Genomic DNA, 24,995 nt, shown 5'->3' with positions numbered 1-24,995 from the left:
GAGTGCATGATAATTATCAGTATGGGGTTGTGGAGATTGTTTGAGATCATGATCATACTGATTATATTAATAAACAACAAATCAAAGAATTCTGTTAGAAAACAGAACTCTAACTTAATAATAAAAAATAAATGTTTCTTGTATGATTATTTTCATAGATGAAAATGTTTTTCTTAAATACAAATGAAGTCCATACGTCAAAAATATTTATTGATTAACGTGGTTGCTCCATAATCTGTAACTTATTGTGATGTATACTACTTATGTTTGCCGATCTAATTAGTATTAAACACCAGTCGGAAGTGAAATGCTTGCAAGTAGAAAGTTAAAAAGATTGAAATGAAGAGAAGAGAGAAGGGAACTGAAAACAACAAAGACAACAACAGGAATGAAGGATTAATGAAGCTTGTAAGAGACAATTCAAAGATGTACAAATGATGTATTTGATGCATGGTTTTCACATTTTTATTAAACCATTGTGTGACTGTGCACTAAACAATGAATTGGTTTTCCTCACCTGAGTTCTCATTCATTCCATCATTACAAAGTAAAATAAAAGCTTGTTAGTTGAAAAATACCTACAATGAAGGGTGTATTTTAATCTGTACATTTAGTAAGCTATAAAAAACATATTTAAACCATAATCATAGTAATATCATTCACAAAACCTAATTCAAGAGGTATTCTTGTCAGTCACTATGAATGATTTGGTAACAGTAGTGAAAAATTCACTTGGTGTTGTTTTACTTGTATCTTCCCATTGTTATTTAAGACTGCAATTGATCAGTCTCATGTTGGTATATGTGCATCCTGTGCGGATTGCTTCGATATAGCCTTAAGTCACAAGGTTTATAAGCAAAGATGGATAGTAGCTAACAATGGAATCCGGGACTCGATGCAAGTACATCCAGATGATGAGTCCCAGATAGGACGAAACGCGCGTCAAACTGGATTCCACTGCTAGCCACTATCCATCTTTGCTTAAAAAGTAGTGAAAAAAATATTTTAAACACATCTAATATTCTACATAGAGATAAACGGTAGGCTAAAAAAATAAATTTTCAAATTATACACTATTTTTTTTATAAAACTAACCTTTAATAATCCATTTGAACCATTTAATATGACATTTGGATTTTCCATAAACTTTGATCTGGCCTCTTCATTAGAAAAGTAATAAATTAAATTTTGATGAACAGCTACAATTTCTGGATCACCAGCACGCAATACACCATATTCACGTAATGTTACTGGGCAGAAATAACTTGTTAAGCCTAAATTTTTCTGTAAATTTCTACTTGAATCTGATTCCTAAAACACCAATATAGATGAGACTTTTTTAAATTTAACTTGGAAAAAAAGGAGAAAACAGTTATTTCGTGTATATAAATATAATATCAAAATAACTTTCACCGAATACCGATATCTACTAGAGAACATTTGAAAATTCGAAGTCTCATATTGAGACAACTCAAAAATGTGTATCGTTAGGTAACAAAATTTTGAACCTTATGACCCAACGATGAATGTAATAACTTGAAATCACTGATTCAGACTGCAAAATTCCATATTTTCCAACCTCAATGTTTTACAAGAAATAAACCGCTGAAAATATCATCCATTGTCTGAAAGCATCTTATTGATTGAAACCATCGGAGAATCCGGCTTCTTTAATATTTAAAAACGTGAGTAAACACTGATTATTAGACCAGACTCGAAATGAAACGTTTGTCCATTGCTTTCTGATTTTTAGCTAATCTTTGTTATAAAAATGGTCATCAGAATAGACAATTATCTCTATTTTTAGATAAAACTAGAAGCAGAGGACAGTCGGCTGGTTTTAAGCATTTTCAATTTATTATGAAATACACTGAGACTAACAAGTGTCTAATGCTCAAGTCAAATTTACGGATATTGAGTCAAAGGATGTTTTTGTTTGGTAAAATTGTAACCTATATTGAATAAGATGATTGAATCGTGAAATAATTGCGTTAATCCATCACTTATCATGAATGAGGCCTGAATCGGTTAAACGAAATATGATTGTGTTGTATGTTACTTATGTCTGTCGACACAAGTAGTAGGTAACACCAACCGTAAGTAGAATGCCTGCCAGAAGAACATTGAGGAGATTCAACTGAAGAGAGCAAAAAGTGAAACAAAAAGCAATTTTATTAACAACAGAATTGAAAGAAACATGAAACACGTTCAGGACAACTGAAGGAAGATGTGCAAATGATATATTTAATGTATGGTTATCATATTTGATGAAAGCACTCTGTAGTGTTACTTTAAGAATAAATTGCTGTTCTTCGTCTACCACAGAATGACAAAATAATCCTTCTTTTGTTATCAGAGAAGTGCGTGTAATGGAAATACTTAGCGATCAAGCCATTTAGACTGAATAGGGGTTAAAATAAACAAGAAATCCACAGGTATGTCCATAAGTAGTCCTGAACTTGTACAAGATGTTCAGTAATTCAATAAATCGTGTGACGTAATTGTGCAGAAAAACTATTTCCTAAATATATTTTTCCTTCATAATGATAATATCACCGATACTATTTATTTACTAATGAGATTGTACATATAACTCAAATAAGTATATTTACAAATAAATAAATATCAACACATTAAAAAATTATTTAAATTCTTTCAATTACTTCTTCTTCTTCACCCTCTTCCTCTTCTAGTTCTTCACCTTCTTCCTTTTGTTCACTCTCTTCTTCACCTTCTTCTATACCTTCTTCATCTATACTAAACTCTTCATCAATTGTTTCTTCAAATGCACCAGCATCTTCTTCTTCTTCATCATCTAAATCCTCCTGTGTCTTTGCTATCGGTTCTATTTTAAATTGGTCTAATTGAGGTTAATTATGATAAGAAAATTTAAATCATAATTAACCTAGTGATTTATTGATATTCAAGATAAAGAAAGTAAATTTGTTGATCTATATGAACGACAGTACTATAGTATAAGACTGGAATTTATATTTTCTACAAATTTTATATATCACTTTAAAGAAAAAAGACTATTTTCAGTCAGGGCTATTTTAAAGAATCAATTCACTATTCATTATCAATTGAAATCTAGATTCAACTTCAAGATTGACGTGATATATGAACATAGTCAAATTAAATTGTAAGCGAAGAATATCGAAGATTTTTTCGTACTATTTATTTATTATCCTTGTCTATTGTTACCCTGCATTTCTAGTCGAGTTGGTCTTTTATGTTTATATATATTCTTAACAAGTATAATACGTGTGATTAGATTGTTCGAAATGTATTGCGCTAATCTATCACATAGTTTTGATAATCTTCGTCATATTATTACACTATTAAAATTTATCAAAGGGACTAATTGCTTTGAAATTTGTTTTGCCATTTTAACCAATAATAAGTTGTCTAGAAATTACTATTCTTAGTTTTTGTATTAAAACAAATGTTTATTTATCGTTTTTGTTTTGTATTTTCTTTACTTTTTTTAAAAAAATTTTTTGCACTATTGCTTTTATTTCAAATAAAATTTTGTACGTATCCAGGATAACTGTGGTGTAACAAAATGAATGAACTTCAGGTAGAAGTTTGTGTTGATGATGTCGTTCAGAAGAACGATGAAAGGTCCACGACCAAACCATCCAGGTCAGAGAACCAAACTCCACCAAAAATATTTATTATCACTAAGAGTGCTATTGACTTATAATATTGATTTGTTTTTTCAATCTTTTTATAACATTTAATTATATTTCAAAAAAAGATAATCATATTAGTTATATTTGTTGATTATAGGCTGTCAAATTTATGATATAGTATATTTATGCTTAGTAAGTAAATTGTAGATTAATTGATACTAAGTACTGTTCACTTTGATGTAAACAGATCTAACAATAATAATAGAAGATGGATAGCACTAGAATCCAGGACACACGTTTCGTCCTATTTGGAACCCGTCAGCTGGATATACCTGTATTTTAGACTTAACGTTCACTCCGGGACTTGAACTCAGTACTACTCGCTTCAAACGCCATCGCGTTATCCACTTAGCTACTGAGTCTTGATAGCCACTTGCTTGTGCTAGCCATTGCGCTCAACGATTCAAATCAGTTATCTTATCTAAATATGTTAAACAATTGACTGGAACATTAAAAATAACATAAACGTTCAATTACATATACATTCCGCTTTGAATTCAGTCTTTTATTTTATTTTGTTTACTTTTCTTATTGATTTATCTTCATTTAATGTAGGCTGTGGCATTTTTGATTCATTTCATATATAAAAATGATATGTTTTCTTAATATACACAGACCAAAGTCAATATTTAGTTGATTGAAATTTCTTCTCACATCACTTACGTACACACACATTCTGTTATCTTAACACTTTTTCGTTTCATATCACTTGCCCTGTCCTTATGTGTTCAATAACAAGTTGTCTTAACCTTGAATTCACCTTGTAATCCTTAAGTCATTCTATGGCCTAGGATAACACGACAATTTCTTATTCTTTCTCTACCCTTGATTATTTTTAATTGAACTTTTATTTGGTTGACCTTTATTATTTTCATATAAACATGTCTCTTACACATTAATGCAAATACCTATTTATAAAATCCTTCACGTTGATCGGATGACTTATTCAGTATACAGTAAACCGAAGAACCATGTACCTATTTATATTCGATAATTTTGTTGTTTGATTATATTTTCAGTATGGGGGTTGTGGAGATTGTTAAGTTTTTGGTTGAGATCATGAATTAATTGATGTTAGACCACCGTTGGAAACCTGGAAGCACTGGACGGCCGTTTCGTCCTAGTATGGGACTCCTCAGCAGTGCGCATCCACGATCCCGCACCCCGCAGGATTCGAACCCAGGACCTACTGGCTTCGCGCCTGAGCACTTAACCATTAGACCACTGATTATATTTTCCTTGAAAAAGCTTGGACCAGATTGCCAGGCGAAACGTTGGAATTACTTCAAATTCTTCCGCTGAGATTTTACAAATATGTATTATTCCTCTTTTAATGACTCACATTAACTCGGCGTCCAAATATTGTGAAACTATTCGTTCAAATTTAGACGAAAGTTCTTATTTATTATCCATCTTTGCTTATAATGTTTGTGAATTAAGGTAATATCGAGGCAATACGCACAGGATGCATATATGCCAATAAGAGTTTGATTAATTTCAGTCTTAAACACCACTGCGAAGATTCAAGTAAACAATACTAAGTGAATTTAAATCTAATATTTAATCAGTGTAAATTATATGAAAATTCAATGCATTTAAGTATTCATTTTTGATTTATTGTGAGTGATAAATGAATTCTCATTTATCGTTTTTTATGCGTTTACTTGTATCATCAGATCCACAGTTTCCAGTAACAAAGACTAATTTATCCGCAGATACAAAAATGTTATATTAATAAAAGATTTTTTATCACTTCTCACCCCCCCCTATTAAACCAAATACAAAAAGTTAAGTAGCACCAGTTAGTTATTTTGTTTCAATCAAATATCGTTTATTATGATATTTCATAAAGTTTGACAAATTAGTTAAACAACTGACCGAATTATAAGCAAAGATGGATAGTGGCTAGCAGTGGAATCCAGGACGCGCGTTTCGTCCTGTTCAAGTAAAACAATATCAAGTGAATTAAACTGACGGAATTGTTATTAGAAATAAAGAATTTTTTGATAAGATGAAACTGATATCAACGATTAATTTTAATATTCGTTTATGATTTTAAATCGCTTACAAAAAAATGTCGACACTTAACTCTTTTACGTTGTAGAGGTAGATAATTCCCCAAAATAAATAGCTCTGTAAGTCTTCGATATTGGATGCTGACCACATTAGTTTTAATGGACTCACCTAGCTGAAGGCTCTCGGTCACGCATCTGTACCAGATCACGAGTGTGAACGCCGTGCTCAACAACCCCTGCAATCGCTAGCCAGATTAGATCAGACGATCATCAATATATTGATAACCTATCAAATATATCTTCGAACTTCCTCGCTTCTGTCTTTTGATTTCACTTGGGGGGTACGCTTCATATTAGAAGGTGTTACTGGTTAGAGCGTTGTCAAACTCCGAATACCTGTGGCATCTTCAACGTCTTATCCATTAATGTAAGAAATTTAGTTTATAAGTAATTTGATCCTAATACATTTACAGATCAACGTTAAAAACCAACAGAATATTTGCTTTCAGAACCCTTTTTTGTAAAATTATGTAAGAAATAGCTTTTCAAACTAAATCTAAACTATTTATGATCAATTTGGCTAATATAATGAGATTATTTTCATATATCTATTTATATAAAAACTATCTTATTAATGAGCGTGAAGTAACTTGCTCTTCACATTAAATAAATAACATTGGGAAAATTCTAAGTAGAGATGGATGGTGGCTAGCAGTGGAATCTAGAATGGGTGTTTTATCCTATTCGGGACTCGTCAGTTGAGCGCACTTACATCCCGGAGTTGATGTTCGTTCCAGGACTTACTGATAATGTAGTGTGCTACTTATATTGACATAAGTAGTACATGATGTTAGTCGTGAACAGAAGGTCTGGCAGCAGAGAATCAAGAGGATCGAACAGTAAAGAATGAAAACAGAATGCAATTTGTATGAAAATGCAAGAACAATGAAGTCTGAGTCATTTTGAGACAATCGGTGGACATTTTACAAATTAAGCATTTACTTTATGATTGTTAGATTTTATTAACAAGTCCTGTAAGTTGTGTTAAGTACATTCGATTGTCCCCACTGGTGTTCTTGTTCACTACAGTAATACCGAGGTAATCCGCATAAAATGCACGTATGCCATAATAGGGACTGATCAATTGCAGTCCTAAACATCAATGAATAAATCCAAAAAATGAAGTGAAATTAATATTGGATACAGTTTTGTTTCCTCAACAAAATATAGTCAGATATCTTCATAAAATAAACTTACTAACTAAACGATCTAAAACTTCATCTCTCATTTGATCTATTGTCTTATCAGTTATATTCAATTCCATAACATCAACAGGAGCACCTAGCGGTTGAGTTGTACGCTTTAACAAATCAAAACTTTCTGTCCATAATTTTTCTGCCTCTTTAAGTTTCAATAGGGCAGCTTGACCATGACTTCCATTTAGAAGAATGGTTTCCTCGGATATTTTTGGTTGTTCACTTTCAAGATCTTCAGTGATTACACTCTCAATATTCTCGGTTAGATCAACTGATTCTATGCCTGAAATGTTTTTTTGCAAGAATAAAGGATTACATACATTTTATTTCGTATTGAATTAACGGGAAACTATTGTATGATAATGCTTGTCGATTGCTTAACATCCAGCATACTAAAGTCTAAGTGACTTGTAAAAATTATCTTGTTAAATAAACGACTGTTTAAAATAATTATGAATGGTAAATATTAAAATAAAACCTAAGAAACTGTTACATAGTAAATAGAATTCCCAACCACAATCTAATTGATATGCTGTTGAGGAAACAGTACTAACCAAATTTATTAAGATACATTCTGATTTCATTTCCTGTTTTCAGTGATAATATATATTTCCCATTGTCTTAGACAAATGGCAAGTAAATTCGAATATTCATACAATCATTTACTTTAAGATCTAAAATAATTTCGTTTCTCTTATTTAACCCAGAATGGTGTGTTGATATATGAGACTGATAAAAATATATATTTCATTCATTGACTTGACACACATGACATTGATCACCACCCAGTGATCAATCAATTGTGATTAAATCTCAGTCCTACAGGAGGTCGGTCGCGGCCCGGATAGCTCAGTGGTAACGTCTCTGACTGTGAAGCTGGGTGACACGGGATCGAATCCGCCAGGGAGCACCAGTTCCCTCAAGATTACAGGTACACCTTGCTGACGAGTGCCAAGTAGCACGAAACCCGGGTCCAGGGTTTCCTGTAGACTACCTCCAACCACCATCTAATTTCATCCATTGTAAATAATGAAGCAAGAAAGTACTAGTTACAATAAGCATTCAATTCCGATATGATGTAATTCATCTTATGGCGTCATTAACATGGAGTTACTCGGTTAAAATCATTTGATTCTTTTAAAACTTAATTATCATATTTTTATCCGGGAAAATAAATTACTTGAGATAGTTAGCATTCAATAAAGTTTCATTGTGTTATATATATGGAATTTTACAAATTAGTACCCTATTCTTATTGAAATACCTCACTCAGAGATATAAAGAATAGAAAATAAATAGTCAATTACGAAACCTAGGTTATTCAAGGTTGCATGCTTACTATCTTTATCCACCCAACAATCCTAAACTTTTCATAAATTAGTAGTTAGTATAATAATTGTCACGGTATGAGTTATTAATGATATATACTGGTAACAAATTTTATCCTGAAATCAAATCAGCTAGAGAAATATTAAAAATCATGAAACATTAGACAAATGTTTCATCATAGTCTGGATTCCTAAGTATTGAACAAATCTTGAAAGTAAGATGATAATCACTAAATGGGAGTGAATTTCAGAAAATCAGATAAGCTGAAAATGTAAGTCATTAGATTTCAGTTTAGTGACCTAAACACATCTATTTTACTGTTGAATCTGATGGTTTTGGGATTTCATCCAGTGTGAGATCTTGAGTTCACAATAGCTTTAAAAATAATCAGTAGTTACTGTAAAACTATTACAAATAAATTAATAACTACAAAATATTTTACAAACCACTGAATTCTTCTATTTTTAATTGAATCCATCGTCGAAGTAAGTACTCTGAATTTATACTTGTATCTTGTAAGTAAACGATTAAATCAGGCATTAATTCTGGAGCATTCTCCGTGAAACTTCTCCAAACATCTGGACGTACAGGAAGACCATCAATAATCCACTGACCGTGACTAAAGAATATATGTCATATGAATATGTCATATAAATAATGCTTATCTCAGAATAACCTGAGGTTAATCAGGCAGAAAAAAAATTGAAATTGTTTCATAATCAAATGATACATGCAAAGTCGAAGCGCATTGTCAACGATAGTAACACTAAAGTTTGTGTTTATATTTAAGAAGCTCCTCAAAAGGGATTTTAATTCTTGTGTATCATGATTCCACTTAAAACACTCAGCTTGGCACATGAATGTCTTTACTTTCATATATATTTCAAATAAGTATCAGTCACTTTAATAGAGAAACTGAAGAACTGTTAATTTTTAAACAATAATACCGTTAGGTGTAAAGTCAGAGGTTTAGATGTTCGATTCCTGTGTTAGGGATCGTGGACACTTACTGCTGAGTAGTCCCATACTAGAACGAAACGGCCGTCCAGTAATTACAGATTTTCAATATTGGTCTAACACTGATCTATTTGTGATTTCAATCAAAATTATTTTAAATAATAATAATTTAAAAGAGAATCTGTTCTTAACACAAAACTACTTAAAGTAATTTAGTTTTACTTACTATGGACCACCTGGATTATTATTACGTAATTTGGTTTCAGCTTCATCAACTGCGGCACGAACAGCATTTATGTAAAAATCTACTTCAATTTCAATTGACTCTTGTTTGATACTCTGAAGAGCTTCTGCAACACGCATTTTAACTTCTGGATGATCTTTATCTATTGGTTGAAGTAAATCTATGAAGTGATTTACAAAAAAATAGCTATTAGGTTGTTACCATATTTTTGTTTATGTTTATGATGAACAAAAACAGTTTTTTTTCTAAAAAAAAAAGCATTAATTCGAAGTCTGTTTTATCGTTGCAGTCTGTTAACCTATTCAATGAAGACGAAAATTCTATAGACATTTGCTTTGAATTTTCTAAGATTTCACTTAAGGCCATTTGCAGCTTCTGGAATAAAGAAAAATACTTATTGAGAGTTAAAATAATAAAGGAAAAAGAAAATGGTTTGAATAAGAAATCTCTTTGATGATCAAATATCATATATGATAACAAAAAGAAAAGAAAAGAATAAATGTACAAATAGTATTATTTTTATTGAGGAGTGAACATTAAATGGTTTAAAGCATAAGAAATTAATTGAGAATCTCATAGAAAGTAGATATGAGTTCATTATAATGGAAATTTCCTTGAAAAAGCTTGGACTAGATTGTTAGGCAAAACGGTAGATTTACTTGAAATTCTTTCGCTGAGATTTTTCAAATACATTCTTTCTCATCAATTATGAAAATTGTTCAAATAAAATGATAATTTCAACTTAAAAATGGATTGTAACCAAAATGATATGGAAATAGGTATTAGACTGTGATAAACTTATGTAACTCGAAATTGTTATCTTGGTAAGAGGAGACAATAAATGGGTGTATGTAAGGATACCAGTAATGCATAGAAGGTGTTCATACTCTACTCTGAAATGTATTTGTTCACCATGTACATATTTCTCAATAAAGCGTTTACCAAGTTTTGAAAAGAGGCTTTATTATTCATATCGACAGATTCCTGTTTCTTTTTAACCATACTAAATAGTGTGATTTAATCCTACTTAAAATAACACTCGTCGAATGGCCAATATATCATATTTTTGAAAACCAAGTTAACCGATGAACGAACACTGAGGTTGTCATATAAGTAAACTTATCCTCTACACCTTTAGTAATGTGAGGTCTGCTGGAGAACATTAGTATCAGTGGAGGTGTAATGGAATTCCCTATATCGAGCTTGATATCTCATACATTAGACAACTCACAATCATATTTCGTTTAATTCAATAATGCAATAATGTAAAGGATATGTAAAACAAGTCATGTAGTAATATTTGGTGACCCTATATCTAACTTCAATTAGATCATATGAATGATTGTTATCGAAATATACATATCGTCAATCCTCGTATATTATTATCGATTTATTTCGCATTAGTGGATAACGGATTTAAATATGTCAAATATGAGAATGAAGTTTTGAATGCTTATATTTTGTACACTCAATGATCTGGACAGACAATTAGTGGAACGAAACGAAGAAAGAGAATCATAATGACGCGTGGTGGAGAAAGAGTGTGAGCCAACTCAATTAAGTGTTAATCGATATTTATAGCCGAACAGAAAATAGTTACAGACATGTGATGAGTAGGGTAAGAAATACACACACATATGCTTACATAAAAACAATCAAGGTTGATAAGCGAATAATTAAAAAGGTCAAAACGTGACTTAAGAAGGATGAATAGATTGGCTTGTCCGGAAGCCAGAATAAGCTATGTCGGTTTACATAGGTATTGACACTACAAATACTCTTGTTTTTAATAAGATTGGATTGGAAGTAATGCTTGACATATTAGTGGAATTTTTTATAATAAAAACTACATTCTACATTGTTCCTCGACTATGTTCATTAACAAAATAACATAAAATTATATCCTTTTGTTATTGAACTATGTGAAGGAACGTTTTTAATGTAGTCATGAAATCATGTAATTCTGTCTAAAACAGTAACTTTCAGACATGTTTAAGCATTCTCAGCATGATGGCTCGTTATAAATAGTTCTAAGTTATTGGAAATTTGTTTATTTATTATTATTTACATAAATGAAATACAATACTATTTTTATTATGACAAAATGTTTTTTTTAGTTTGCACATAGTTTACAACACGAAATTACTTCAGTTAGACAGCCATCGAAACATTGAGCTACGGCTAATGGAATTCAAGATGAATAGTAATGAAACATATATCACTAATGCCACTGGATGGTCGTTGAAGACTATCGTAAACTGATTGAAGTTAGAGATATTGATCAATGGATTCTAATCAAATGGTCTGATTAAATACTGCTGGCCCTGATCTCTGAAGATTCTAGGTTTGACCCCCAGGTGGATCGAGATTGCCCATATGAAAGGATTAAAGTATTACATGTTTAATTTAAATACAAATACTTGAATTGATGGCTCCAATTCATATAACAAAACACGTTCGTCACAGCACTGGAAGAATATTAAAACACTCGACAAATAGCTCTAGACATCCCAGTTTTATTCATCACGTAATATGCATTGATCAGATTTGACTAAATAACCCAATCTAAACTTTGAGATACTCTGAAAGACTACTTTACTGAATTCTGACCAACTTTCAGTATCAAAATATATTTTTGCTTATTTTTATCATTACTACTAGTACACCAGTTATGAGTATTACGACGGTATTTTATTTAATTTATAGCACTAACTCATGTGGCTTTCTGTAATGAGATTATTAATTACTAATAATGCTATATCTTTAATCGAACAGCATTGGCTATTTTTACTTTAAAATTATTTTAATATATTTTCCATGAAAACAAAATTTGTATGTATTCTGGTAAAATTATTATTGATATCGTGTATAAAACGAACTTCGTGTAACTCATCATTATCTATGAAGTTGTAGTTTAAATGATGAATTGTTTACCTGTCTAACGGATTTCAACAATCCATTCAGTTATGCGATCATCACCGAAGATATTGTATAATGAATGGTCTCATAAAACCCTAAAACGACTGAGATTATAAGCATCAAACATGAATGGTGATTCACTGATATAAACAAATGGAGCACACAGTGAATACTAAAGATCCAGGGTTACAACGCCTTTGTGGTCATGGGTGTCCAAATGGTAGGGAGTACCGTTTTAGAACCAAACATCTATCTGGTGCTACTTAGTTATCAATGGTTGTCTAGCTACAGCCAATTTATAACGTAAACTATTTTCAAACAGTAACCAAAGTATTCTCAACCAAATCACAACCATTTGCTTACTAATGTCTATCTTCAACAAGAATTTATAAACGTCTAATAAAAAGGCGGAATCCATGAAGTTTAAACATTTGCTTATATTTTTACGAATACGTTTTGTAAAATTCAATCACTTACATTGTGGAATGTCAGACGATGGTGATTGTTCTTTCTTTTCATTCAATTCACTTGTCTCTATATGAAGAAACAAATTTTATGCAAGTAAATGGAGTAATTTACACAAACTAGTCAATTAATTTATAAATTACATAATGATTATGTAGAATCATTAACGAGGAAGAATGTATTTGTAAAATCTTAGCGAATGAATTTGAAGTCAATCCAACGTTTCGCCTGGCAATCTAGTTCAAACTTTTTCAAGGAAATATAATCAAACATCAAAATTATCGAATATAAATAGGTACATGGTTCTCCGTTTTACATTGGATTTACTTCAAATTCTTTCGCTGAGATTTTACGAATACATTCTTCCTCTTTATTGTCTCATATTAACTCGGCGCCCAAATACTGTGGAACTATTCAATCAAATTTAGGCGAAAGTTCTTATTAATTAATTAATTATGTAGAATGCTATAAACTTTTAACTACGGAAAGTAAACTATCATACTCCATTAGATTTGATCACTTCATTCCTACAAATCACATTAGCCTAACCAAATTGAGATAAAAATAGTTTTCTTTGAGTAATCAGATCATCATTTGTTTGTTTGTTTTTTCAGTAAACTTAATTGTAGGCTAATAATAACGGTTTCGTACCATGGAATGCATAGATTTAATTACAAATAAACGCTAAAATTCACAATTATGACTTTTCGTTCATTTTTTTTGCAACAAAAGGTTAATGTAAATGAGTTATACTTTTATTCTTTTTTGTAAACTAATATTCAAATGTTATGCTAATTATGTATCATTTTTTTGCACTAAACAAAAGAATTCACTTTTCATTTGTTAATATAATTAACAATAATTATCAATTAAGTATGTAATTGATAACACTAAAGTTTTCACCATCTTATTATTTAATAGTCGAATTCATTAGTCAATTTAAACTAGATCACTATGGAATACCTATAAGCACTGAACAGTCGTTTCGTCCCAGTATGAAACTCCTCAGCAATGTGTGTCCACGATTCCATTATTATTAAATAATATTAAAATAAGATTTATATATTATTTTTCCATCTGCTCACTTTCTCCTTCTTGTGAATCCTCATCATCTTTGGTGATTTGTTCTTCTGTTTTATTTGTCACTATTTCTTCAGTTATTTCAGTTGTATCCTCAGTCACTTTCTCTAGGGAAAACAAAAATTGTTCAGTTTTAGATGGGTAATATATTTTCGTTAAAGAGATAATAATAAAGGATTATCAAGTTCATCACAAATTAATAAATTTTAATAATACGAATTCTTTTAATGAGGGCTACTGAATGTAATCATACTGTTGAGTTGACAATTATGTATTAATACAAGAAAAGGTCACCATGAAATTTCAATTTTTGTTATGTTTCCTCTGTATGAATGACTATGACCTACACCGGTACTTCTTGTTAAGTAGTGTAGAGTATATGATTTTAAACTTCATACTAATCGAGTAAATCCATGCAGTAAATGAATATCAGTAGAATCCAAATAATGTTTCAAATGTTCCCTGGTTTATTGGATGCGATTATATGCGGAAATCGATGGTTAGGTGTAAGGGAAACCAGGCGGCGTGTTTCATTCTATTTTGGACTCGTCATCTGAATTTACTGCACTCCAATGTTGATGATCACTACAGAATTCGAACTCAGTTCCATTCTCTACAAACGCCATTGCATTATTCGTTAGCTACATGTAGCCACTAGCTTGTGCAATGGAACTAATATGAGACTGATAACTCCGGGCTCCAGGCACATACAGCTGACGAGTCCCACTTAGGACAAAACATGCATCCTGGATTCCAACGGTAGATATCATCCATCTTTCTTTGTGACGCTTCCAACTTATGGTGATATAGAGGCAATCTGCATAGGATGAACATATGCCAGAAATAGACTGATCAATTTCAGTCCTAAACATCAATGAAAAGATTCAAACCACCAATACAAAGGAATTTTTCAGTGAGATATTTAAAACCAGTGATTGCAATCACCAATAATACTGTGTGAATTAAATACAGAGATGTATTTTGCTATACAGCTTGTTGCGCCTCAAATGATTAAACTTTATTTTATTCCACATTCCTAATTTTCTGTTTTCCACACATACTTCATGCAATTAGTTTTGTTGTATTATTTTCGTTTACTTTGTTATTATATGCATACACATTTAAAATGGTAAGTCCCCTGTAACGCAACTTAAATTACTCTACACCAAACTAATCATTTGTAAAAAAGACTCCGTAGTCTTCCTACTAAGTGAGTGTCTGTCCCTTTTGGAACATATGTCATTCCAAATTGTCTATGACATGGTAGCTCTGCCACTGTTTAGGTACTTCCGCTCTTCTCACATTGTTTACTAAAGACGACTTTACTTACCAGACTGATGACTGTTAAGGTGTATGTTTCTATGAGATCATTGTACTGCCTAAATCTACCGATAATACCTCAATAATATATTCAGAATCCAGGGAAAGGTTTACAAAACTGACAAATTATATACTACACTATGGCTGGATGTTTACTAACTCTGTTTCTAAATTTACCAAGCTTCCAGAAGTTTCTATATGTCAAAGATTATCGGTATATTTTTAAAAACTATTGTTTTCTGTACGTAAATTAACCCTGAAGTAAAGCTTCTTTTGTTACTTCGCCCCCTTCTTACACTGTACTGGGATCAAGTGTGGCAGAATTACAAGAATCTAGAAAGAGTTCAAGAAGTCATCATCATGTATACAGGCAGCAGATCTATCACTAAAATACTATCAGCAATGCTTAAGTATTTCCTCGCATCAAATGTTTCACATTATTAAGATCTTTTTGACAAGCATTTGATGAATCACATTTTTGCAAATTAAGGTAGTGCATTCCTTTTGTACCAAACCTGATCATGCTTGTAAATTGGTGTTTTTTTGTGATTCTTTTAAAAATAGTTATACCTTGTTATTGTATCGTTGCTATAAACTTCATTCTTACCTGAGTTTAATGACTGAATTTCTAACTGTTGTTTTTCCGTTATTTCTTTGATTACAATTGCTTCAGTTTTCTCTTGAATTTCTTTCAATTTTTCACTTATTCTTATATTATATTCTTCTTGAAGCATTCCAGCTATATCAATAATTTTTGCTCTATATGATTCGGCTAATATATGAATCAGTTCCGTTTTACCAGATGCTTTAGGACCAAGTACAACAACACGAAATGGTGGTCTTGGTTGAGGTGGTAATAAATAAGGTCTTGGATTTTTCATAAATGATGTAAAATTTTCAATATTTGCTAAACAAAATATTTGTCCAAGATAACTAGATAGGAAATTATTCGGATAAAAGAAAATTTGAAAATATGATAATATTGAAAGTGTTTTAAGAGATTAGCAACTATAATGTCATATATATATAATTACTACAAATCTAATCATTGACAACAGTAAAATTGGTCTAATTTTATCAAATACATTGAATAAAACTATTTTTTTAATCAAAATGTTGTATTGAAAACTTTGCTAAAGAAATATATCAAAATTAAATGGCTACAATAAATGCGATGATAATGTTTTGGCATATAAGTAAATAACTGTTGAGCTATTTGAATCTATGATATAAATGTTAAACAGGTCATAAGATTGATCGTAACTTGGCTTTTGTGGTACTGTACAAAAGTATAAAAGGGTGTATACTAAGGTTTATTGAAGCCTTAGCTATACAAAAATTCAAACCCCTTTTGTATATACAAAAACAGTTTGTTCTCACCTTAAACCTACCCTGGTAATATTAGCTTATTATCTAGAGTGATGAGGTATCAGATTGTTTCCACATTATTTTCTTAATTATCCTTGTCTTTTCTTACCCTCCATTTTAAATATAAATGTTCTTAACAAGTATATTATGTGTGATCAGATTGTTCGAAATGTATTGTGCTAATCTATCACATAGTTTCGATAATCTTCGTCTTCTTATTATACTATTGAAATTTATCTAAGGGACTAATTGTTTTAAAAAGTTTTTGTCACTTTCATATGCTTATAGCCAGAAGAGCATTCGCATTCGAGAAATTATTAATTGTGTCATTGAAACAGATTCTAGAATGTGACTGTAAATTAATGTGCCTGACGAAAAATAACATTTATGGATATTCTATTAACAGTTAATCACCGAAAATTATGCAATCAAACGTATGATCTAATTTTTACTGAACACAGTTCATGTTAATAAAGAGTTATTTTCATATATGACCAGTTGATGTCAGTGAAACTTACCCAACTGTAAATTCTGGTTTTCCCATAGACAGCTGACCTTCATATAATGCTACAGGGCATAAACGTTTCCGCGGGCTTTTATGCCAACGAGCCCTTGGACCTGGCATTTTTTTAATAGCTACTATTCTAAATAACTCTTCAGTATCTATATCTTCAGGTATGACTTCTTCTTCTTCCTCTTCACCTTCCCCAGTTGAACCGAAAAATCTTATTGGTGCTACTGATGGATATAAATTCATACCTTGTAATTTAACCAGCAGATTCTTAAAGGAAAATGAATAGATTATTTAACTCGTAAATATATGAGTCGATAAAAATTTGACTTGTTAAATATATAGAAATTGTTCAAGGATAGTTTTCTTCAAGGAATTTGTTATATCCCGATGAGAATAATCAATGGTAACTTTTGGGATTCATTTATGGACTAACACTATACGTATATTTTTATCGTATAATTGTCAAGTAAATAAACTATTCATATTCGTGTCCCTCTTATTATGAGCTTTATTTCGACCTATAAACTGTTATTATAAGATTTACCATTCTTGAGTTACGCCCAGTCTATCAATTACTACCTCCCATATTCACAGCCACTTTTGGCTAAATCTTGTACAAATGCTGTTTCCTATTTTATGGCACGATGTGGTTTGTCCGGTTAGTGTATAAACCTAGTATGTTTGAAATAAATGATTCATATCACAGAGGCTGAAATTTGTGTTCTGGAGTTAACAGGTAGGGTTAGGCAAGAAGCAGGACCGATAAGAACTCTAGACTGCTCGTACTTGTTTTATGAGTCATTGGTCCGGTCGATAATTCACTATTTTCTAATTGGCAATATCATTACGTTATACACTAATACGGACACAGGGCACAAGATATAACAGAATTATGAAACGAAATCCTGAAAATCAAAGAATGGTAGTGCTTATTTCCAGACCCTCTGGGCTGTACATTAATATATAATGGAATCCAGACTATTCAGGTTTTGAAGTATACACGTTACCATTAGAAAATGATAATAATCGATATCCAACTCCAGGTAGTGTATTACGTATTTAAAATCTATGAAAATTACTCATTCCTATACTTTTCTTAGTTGATTTCATGGATCATAGTTTATCATTAGAACTACAGAACAAATTTTTTTACAGTGAGTTTAATTAATCATACCTGCATAAACCATTAAATCATATATGAAATTACTGTTTATTGAAAACATTTGCAGTAGTTATCAACAAACATATTTTAACAAGAAATATCTGTACAGTACAGATTATATGGTACAATTTACCTAAACAATATATTATTCAGATCTATAGTAAGGGTGAAATAATAAACAGCAATAGGAAAAAAAATGTTTAAACAACTATTGTAAGTCAAAATGTAAGTGCTTTTGAAATCTCCAAAATTTATAAACATAAGTGATATATGTTTAATCCATAGATCATGAGATTTCTTATACAAAGTCGCAAATAACTAATTACTTCATTATTGTTAATTGTAAAAAAAACAGATGAATTGTAGTATCGGTTGCTATGTTAAGCTCATATACCTTATTGTAGCTTCTGAACTGACTGATTAATCCATTCTTCATGAGTCAAGTTTTGACCTTATTAATTATTCACTTATCAATCCTGACTGTTTTTATATGAGCATATGTGTGTGTACACTTCTTACCCTATTCATCACGTCGGGCTCACCACTTTAGTGGCCCAAAATATGACTCCAGTTATATCGAACAAATAATCGTTATTGAATATTATTGAAATATATATACCGTTCATCATCGCATAGTTTGTAAGTAGTATGTAGCGGAACTTAGCATAGAATTTACAACAGTTGTCAAACCATGTGAAGAGTTTCTGTGCATCGAAAACGCACCTTTGGCAGAACACATCAAAAGATGCAAATGGACAATTGAAGACTATGTATATGCTTTAAGTAAATGCCTTGTAAATTCCCGCAACATATACACTTACCTCCTGCCTGTCTCCTTCTACACTATGAATTGATTAGATTTAAACACGTAAGCCACTGGATGCTTGCTGAGTGATCTAGATGTTGAGCGTTCATAAGAAAGAATAAAAGTTCCGAGATCGATTCTCAAGGTTTGATTGTGGATGTGCACTACTGAGGGGTCTCATATTAAGATGAACTGACTGCTTAGTAATTCCAGGTTATCAATGGTTACCTAACTTAGATTGGTTGATGATCCCGATAGAACATAAGTACCTCCACAACCTGATATTTATTCTTACATATACGTGTACCATCTATCATACCGTGAAATGTGATGAGAATAATATAAATTATCAAATGATCCAAATCTCCAGTAGGTAAAGGAAATTTAGATATCTCAATTTAATGCACCCCTCTATCCACATAGTTGGATCCATAAATAGTAACTCCATACTAGGGAAAATCTTCTAAGTACTTACCTGCAACTTGGTCACCAATTGATACAAGACTACTACCTAGTCTGTTGATTTGAGTAGGTTTGTTTAATCCAAAACTAGTTTCCTTTACAATGTTTCATAATTTTCAATTGTTTTCCTAGCCGATATCGATATCCTATAGAAGTGATCTTCCAACTGGACAAACTAATAATATAAATATTTTCAGTTTGTTTTCCATCAGTTCTGACAGATATTCAGTTAAAGTTCTCAGGTTTATTCTGGGAAAAAATAAACATTCCAATCACTGTATTCATCCTAGTATTTCTATCAAGACAACTATGTCGTCGGAATACATGTGGTTGTCATTTTCAATTCAAATAAAAAAAAACCGCCAGTATCCTAAACACTAAGTATGTATTTGTAATAAGACAGACTGAAAAGAATTTATTTGTTGGATTAGATAAGAAAGATAAGAAAATCGAACTGTCTATTAACTTACATAAAACAGTTCAGTTGGGGTTAGATTTCCATCTAATTCAATGACATTGAATGGATTAAACATTTTTATATAAGAAGTTATGTGTGATGCGATATTTCTGTCATGATATTCTAAATCTGATTTCATTTTCTCTGGATTATCTTCCAGTCGGGAAATTAAATATTCTAATTTATTCTTATTTAACTTTTTGAAATCTGGATGACTTTGTCCACTAATTTGATCTTCTTCTTCATCAACTTCTTCCATAGCTTCACCATCTTCAAGTACATTATCTAAACTATCATCTGTATCCTCTTCAGTTTTATTTTGTTTAATTTTCGTTGTTTTGTTTGAAAATTTTTCCTCAGGTTCACAAAATGATTTTAATTCGTCAGTATAATTTTTACTGGAATATACAGTTCCATCTTCCACATCAATTCTCAGTCCTTCACGTCTTCGTATGATATCCTCTTGAGGAATCTAATTGGACAAAAATATGAGTAATAAACATTTATATCAAGTTATATGGAAACTAATTTACTATATATTTTAATTATTCTATTAAAACTATTTGTAAGAGACTGGAAAGAAATTCAACTCCGGTTTGTAATTTGGCAGTCTACTTGGCGAGCAATCAGAAAGAAGCAGGAATCATCATTCCACCATCTATGTAAGCAATGCCCATTGGCTTGCCTAGTTCTGTGTTCTTCCGCTGGCTTTTTCGCGTAGCTGCAAACTTTAATCCTTTAGTGTGCTGAAATTCCGTAATTCATGTGGTCCTCTAAATGTTTGCTCTAACGGTTTTGAATCAGTTTTGTTTCCCTGTTTTTCGCTACCACTAGTCAGGTCAGTGTATTCTTTCTGGTATGCTAACGTGCTTTATGTGATAAAATGTCAATCTGTTTCGTTTTAATAAACCTTTCTCTATTATTTACTGACAGACTACTTAAAAACAACAAAGGATGTCATCCCAGAATGTAGTGCATGTGTCTAGTGTAACGCAGTCTGACATGGTTAATAAGAATTACAGTCATAGAAAAATTCATGACGTAATCTACTTTTTAATAAAAATTACATCATAAAATGACAAATTCATTGACTACCGGGACATAAACATGATTGTCGTTCCCGCCTACGATTCACTTAGTTGACTTGACGACGTTGAGTATATTTCCACTTTTTATAAGTCGGTCAATAAAATTAAAAATCCTACGCACTATTTTAAATCTCATCAATTAGAAATCAGAAACACGTAGCAAAAATAAAGATAACTTTGGAACTGTGAGGACAGCCCACAGATGAACTCAAGGAAGCTCTAAGAAGCTCAGAAAGAGCCGAAGATATTCCATTCAATCATCTTTTGGGAGAATATTCCAGAATCTCTACGTGTAGTTTCTCTATTGGACAAATGCTAAAAATCTCAGTACGTGGATTGGATGAATATAATAATAATTTCGTGTTTACTAAAAACTATAAATATCTGAGACTTTTGTACCACATTTGATATTGTTTGGAATAGCATTCCTTTCACTTATCTTCTGTTTTCTCATTTGTGACTTAGAGGGTTCTACCGTATATTAAGAACCTAAGCTCTAGATATAACAGAAACTCATTTATTATATCTTTGTCTACAAAACTTAAAATGTAATATTTAAGCATAAATACCAGTTACACAAAAGATTGTGAAATATCCGGATCATTCTGACCATATAACTTTGAAATTTAGGACTAGTTAAGTAAAATAACAAAAGGAGAACACTTACAAAAAGTTTATGTAATTTAACACGGAATTTAAATGATGTAAAAACATTATCTTGTTTTGATTAATAAATGTTATGAAATTTAACTGAAAATCAAAAGGAAATAGGGAAAGATCTTATCACAACGAAATCAGATCAATAAACGTTTTCTTATTACAAGTCGTTTATAAGCCTTTTAGGACAATGATACAGATATCTTAAACCCTGGCCGACTTACGTTCATTTATTTATGGATGAATCAAAACTATTTGCTAATATTTACCATTTATAAAAATTAAGACTCGTCACAAATGATACGTAACACTGGCGAAGTTAGTTTAGCCACTTCTCTGTTATTTGTTGAAACTAATACACTGTACCCAACCGTTCATAATATAACTTACTGAAGACATTAGAATTTGTACTTTCAATTCCATAGTTCATATTGAGACATTTATCCAAACACCTGATTCCCAGTTTGTAGGTATCAGTTTCAAGGTTAGACTTGATAGTTTCAAATAAATTGAGCGTTGAGTAGAAAGTTAATAATAAATAAATCTTTTGTTACATTCCAGTGAGTAGAAAAATTGTATTCCTGACGTTTCGTAACTTAATGTAGACCACTTTTTCAGAGCAAACAATACTCTGAGGAAGTAGCTTACATTAAGTCACTAGACGTCAGAAATACAATTTTCCTACTTATTAAATTCTAACAAAAAATATATTTATTATCACCGTTTAATATTACCGTTTCAGTACGATCTCATTGAAAATTAAAGACTGGATAAAGTATTCTAGATCTTAACTAAACAACAAAAAACATGTTTGTCATTCGACTAAAAAGATGAGTGTTTATATCCATTACTATCAGCTATACAGTATCACATAATTCTAAACTCAAAACTTACAACTGTTTAATATTTCCCGAACTCTAGTTTTTGAAGTTAACTTCTTTATATCGGCATAGATACTGTTTGAATGTATACAAAAAATATGAACTGTTAAACTCATACAGTAAAAGGGAAGATTTAGCTTTCCATCCGAGTGGTCACTAAGATATTTATGAACAATATGTTTATTCTTAAATGTTAATTTGGTTTCAGAAGAGCTATTAACAACCCATTCACAGAACTACAATTGATTGCTTAAAATACCATTTCAGTGAGCAAATATTATACTACTTACACACTTTTAAATAGCTTATTTCGTACGCGCTGAATTTTAAATCATATAACTTGGAGATTTATGCGATGACATTTAATTCACTTCACCATCCAGATTAGTTCTAAGGTTCTATAACCACCTGTATCCAGCATGTGAACATTTTTTACTGAGCCTTATTACGTGTTGACAGAAGAAATGTTTTTAGTAATATATACCAGTATCCATGATCCGAAAAGAAGAGTTACAACATGTCACTTTAGTATCAACAAACAGAAACATTATGTAACGAAACTTTTCGGTCTACTGCAAACGTTTTATCCTGTTGTTAAACAGACTTACCACGTAAAGTCTCAGCAATTTCGCTAGGCATTACACTCAGGAATTACTCATTGCTTCGATATTTATGTTTACGTAAACAAATTTAGACATACTGTCATTATTTCTAGTAAGTGATAAATATTTTGCCTTCACCATGCCTTAACAAGCCCTAATTATTTCATGCAACCAGTGTTATTGTAGACCTCGAAATCCCTTTTTGACTATATACCACCTCTTTAGAATACACAAGACCATTTTTCTGGCATAACTGTCTTATGGCAGAATGACTCATCAATGAATCAATCATCTTGAACACAAACCCTCAGAATTAACTGTTATCATGAAATACCAAGACGACTGGGAGAATAAGTTTCGTGGTGAAGAAGAAGTAGTTCACTTCTTACTTCTAGTTCATCCACTGCTTGCATTCGATTCCAATCTCTGAATGTTTAAACAGATACTACAGATGGATAATAACAGAGTTTAAAACTAACGACATGACAATATGTAGAAATATGACTGACCTAAAACATTTGAGTATTTTAGTGATAGAAGAATCAACTAAGTAAGATTTTAGGAATGTGGGGAATATAATGTAGTATCTATAGAAAAACGTGATAAGCTTGGTTGAAGTTCAGTGTCCTCTATAAATTATTTACGTCGTAACTTCGTTGCTACCGTTGTATCGGCGGTTCGAACGCTTAAATTTGAAACAGAAATAACCATAATTTTACGACGCAAAGAAAGAAAAATAAAACTGGTACAATAAAGATTGGTCGTCTTTAAAAAATTATGTTCCCGAAATACGTCAATAGACCAAAATACATTCATTTCTTTAATTATTTTGCATACATTTAATAATGTGACATATAAAAACACGTTAATTTACCGCAAAAATACATATGCTGCATATAGATTACCCACAATTATACGGAAAACTTAACTTTTACACTAACCAAAAGTTCACACCCCTCACACTGAATAAATTCCATACCGAATTGATACAAAAAGTGTTAATCATAAATAATGCCACCTTTTCATTTTTTCATATCATTTTATCTTTCAACATAACTCGAATATTTTATTTTTAAAAAAAGGTTGTACTTGACTGATGACATCTGAATGTACAACACATTTTTATTTTGGGTTTTTAATGACGAAAGATTTACTTTTACAAATAAACGCATGTTGCAAAACTTGTTTTCGGCTTGGAAGACTAAGAACTTTTTGTGATTTACTTGATAACTTTTACGCTTTATTCCGTAACTTCGTTTTTGCAACTCTGGCCTTAATGTTTTAAAATTTTGTTGCTAGTTTGTGAAATTACATGAGCATTGAGCTCAAACGTGGGAAGTACTCCACGATTGTACCCCATTTTAGAAGACTTTTGAAATTTCAAACGCCTTGAATACTTTTACAGCCACTTGTCACAATAACACATCTCATGAATAGCTTAATTACTCTTACTGAGTATTCGAAACTTTATCATTGCGCATCATTCGAAATGTTTGTCGCTGGTTCAAGAATACACTGCATTAAAGTCCTTTTTAGATTCTTCAATTTTAATTTTATGAAATAGTAAATTTTTTGTGTTCATAAGCAAACATATCTAAACAAAGATTTCATGTAATTCGAAAATCCGTTAATTGATCATTTTCCGAATTACACCTACATAGTTAGTCATCACATACCTATGAATGAGCAACACGCATCTTGACACAAGGCCAAACAACT

At 31.3% G+C, this 24,995-nt stretch overlaps 1 protein-coding gene across 1 annotated transcript in view; it reads right to left on the bottom strand.

Annotated features, from left to right (window-relative positions):
- Positions 1 to 24,995, bottom strand: part of AKD1 (adenylate kinase) — a gene marked incomplete at its 5' end in the record, with an annotated part of 66,095 nt that overhangs the window by 39,163 nt on the left and 1,937 nt on the right. Inside the window, 10 exons of the mRNA XM_012939732.3 lie at positions 1,096 to 1,311; positions 2,664 to 2,860; positions 6,968 to 7,249; positions 8,742 to 8,914; positions 9,479 to 9,656; positions 12,893 to 12,949; positions 13,966 to 14,067; positions 15,888 to 16,213; positions 17,167 to 17,429; positions 20,062 to 20,520. Coding sequence (XP_012795186.2) covers positions 1,096 to 1,311; positions 2,664 to 2,860; positions 6,968 to 7,249; positions 8,742 to 8,914; positions 9,479 to 9,656; positions 12,893 to 12,949; positions 13,966 to 14,067; positions 15,888 to 16,213; positions 17,167 to 17,429; positions 20,062 to 20,520 — 2,253 coding nt within the window. The remainder of the gene's footprint in view (positions 1 to 1,095; positions 1,312 to 2,663; positions 2,861 to 6,967; positions 7,250 to 8,741; positions 8,915 to 9,478; positions 9,657 to 12,892; positions 12,950 to 13,965; positions 14,068 to 15,887; positions 16,214 to 17,166; positions 17,430 to 20,061; positions 20,521 to 24,995) is intronic.

The sequence above is a fragment of the Schistosoma haematobium genome, chromosome ZW (genome assembly GCF_000699445.3).
Source record: "Schistosoma haematobium chromosome ZW, whole genome shotgun sequence".
In the NCBI taxonomy this organism is placed as follows: Eukaryota; Metazoa; Platyhelminthes; class Trematoda; order Strigeidida; family Schistosomatidae; genus Schistosoma; species Schistosoma haematobium.
The sequence above is the reverse complement of the archived record's forward strand: the minus strand, read 5'-3'. Positions and strand labels throughout refer to the sequence as shown.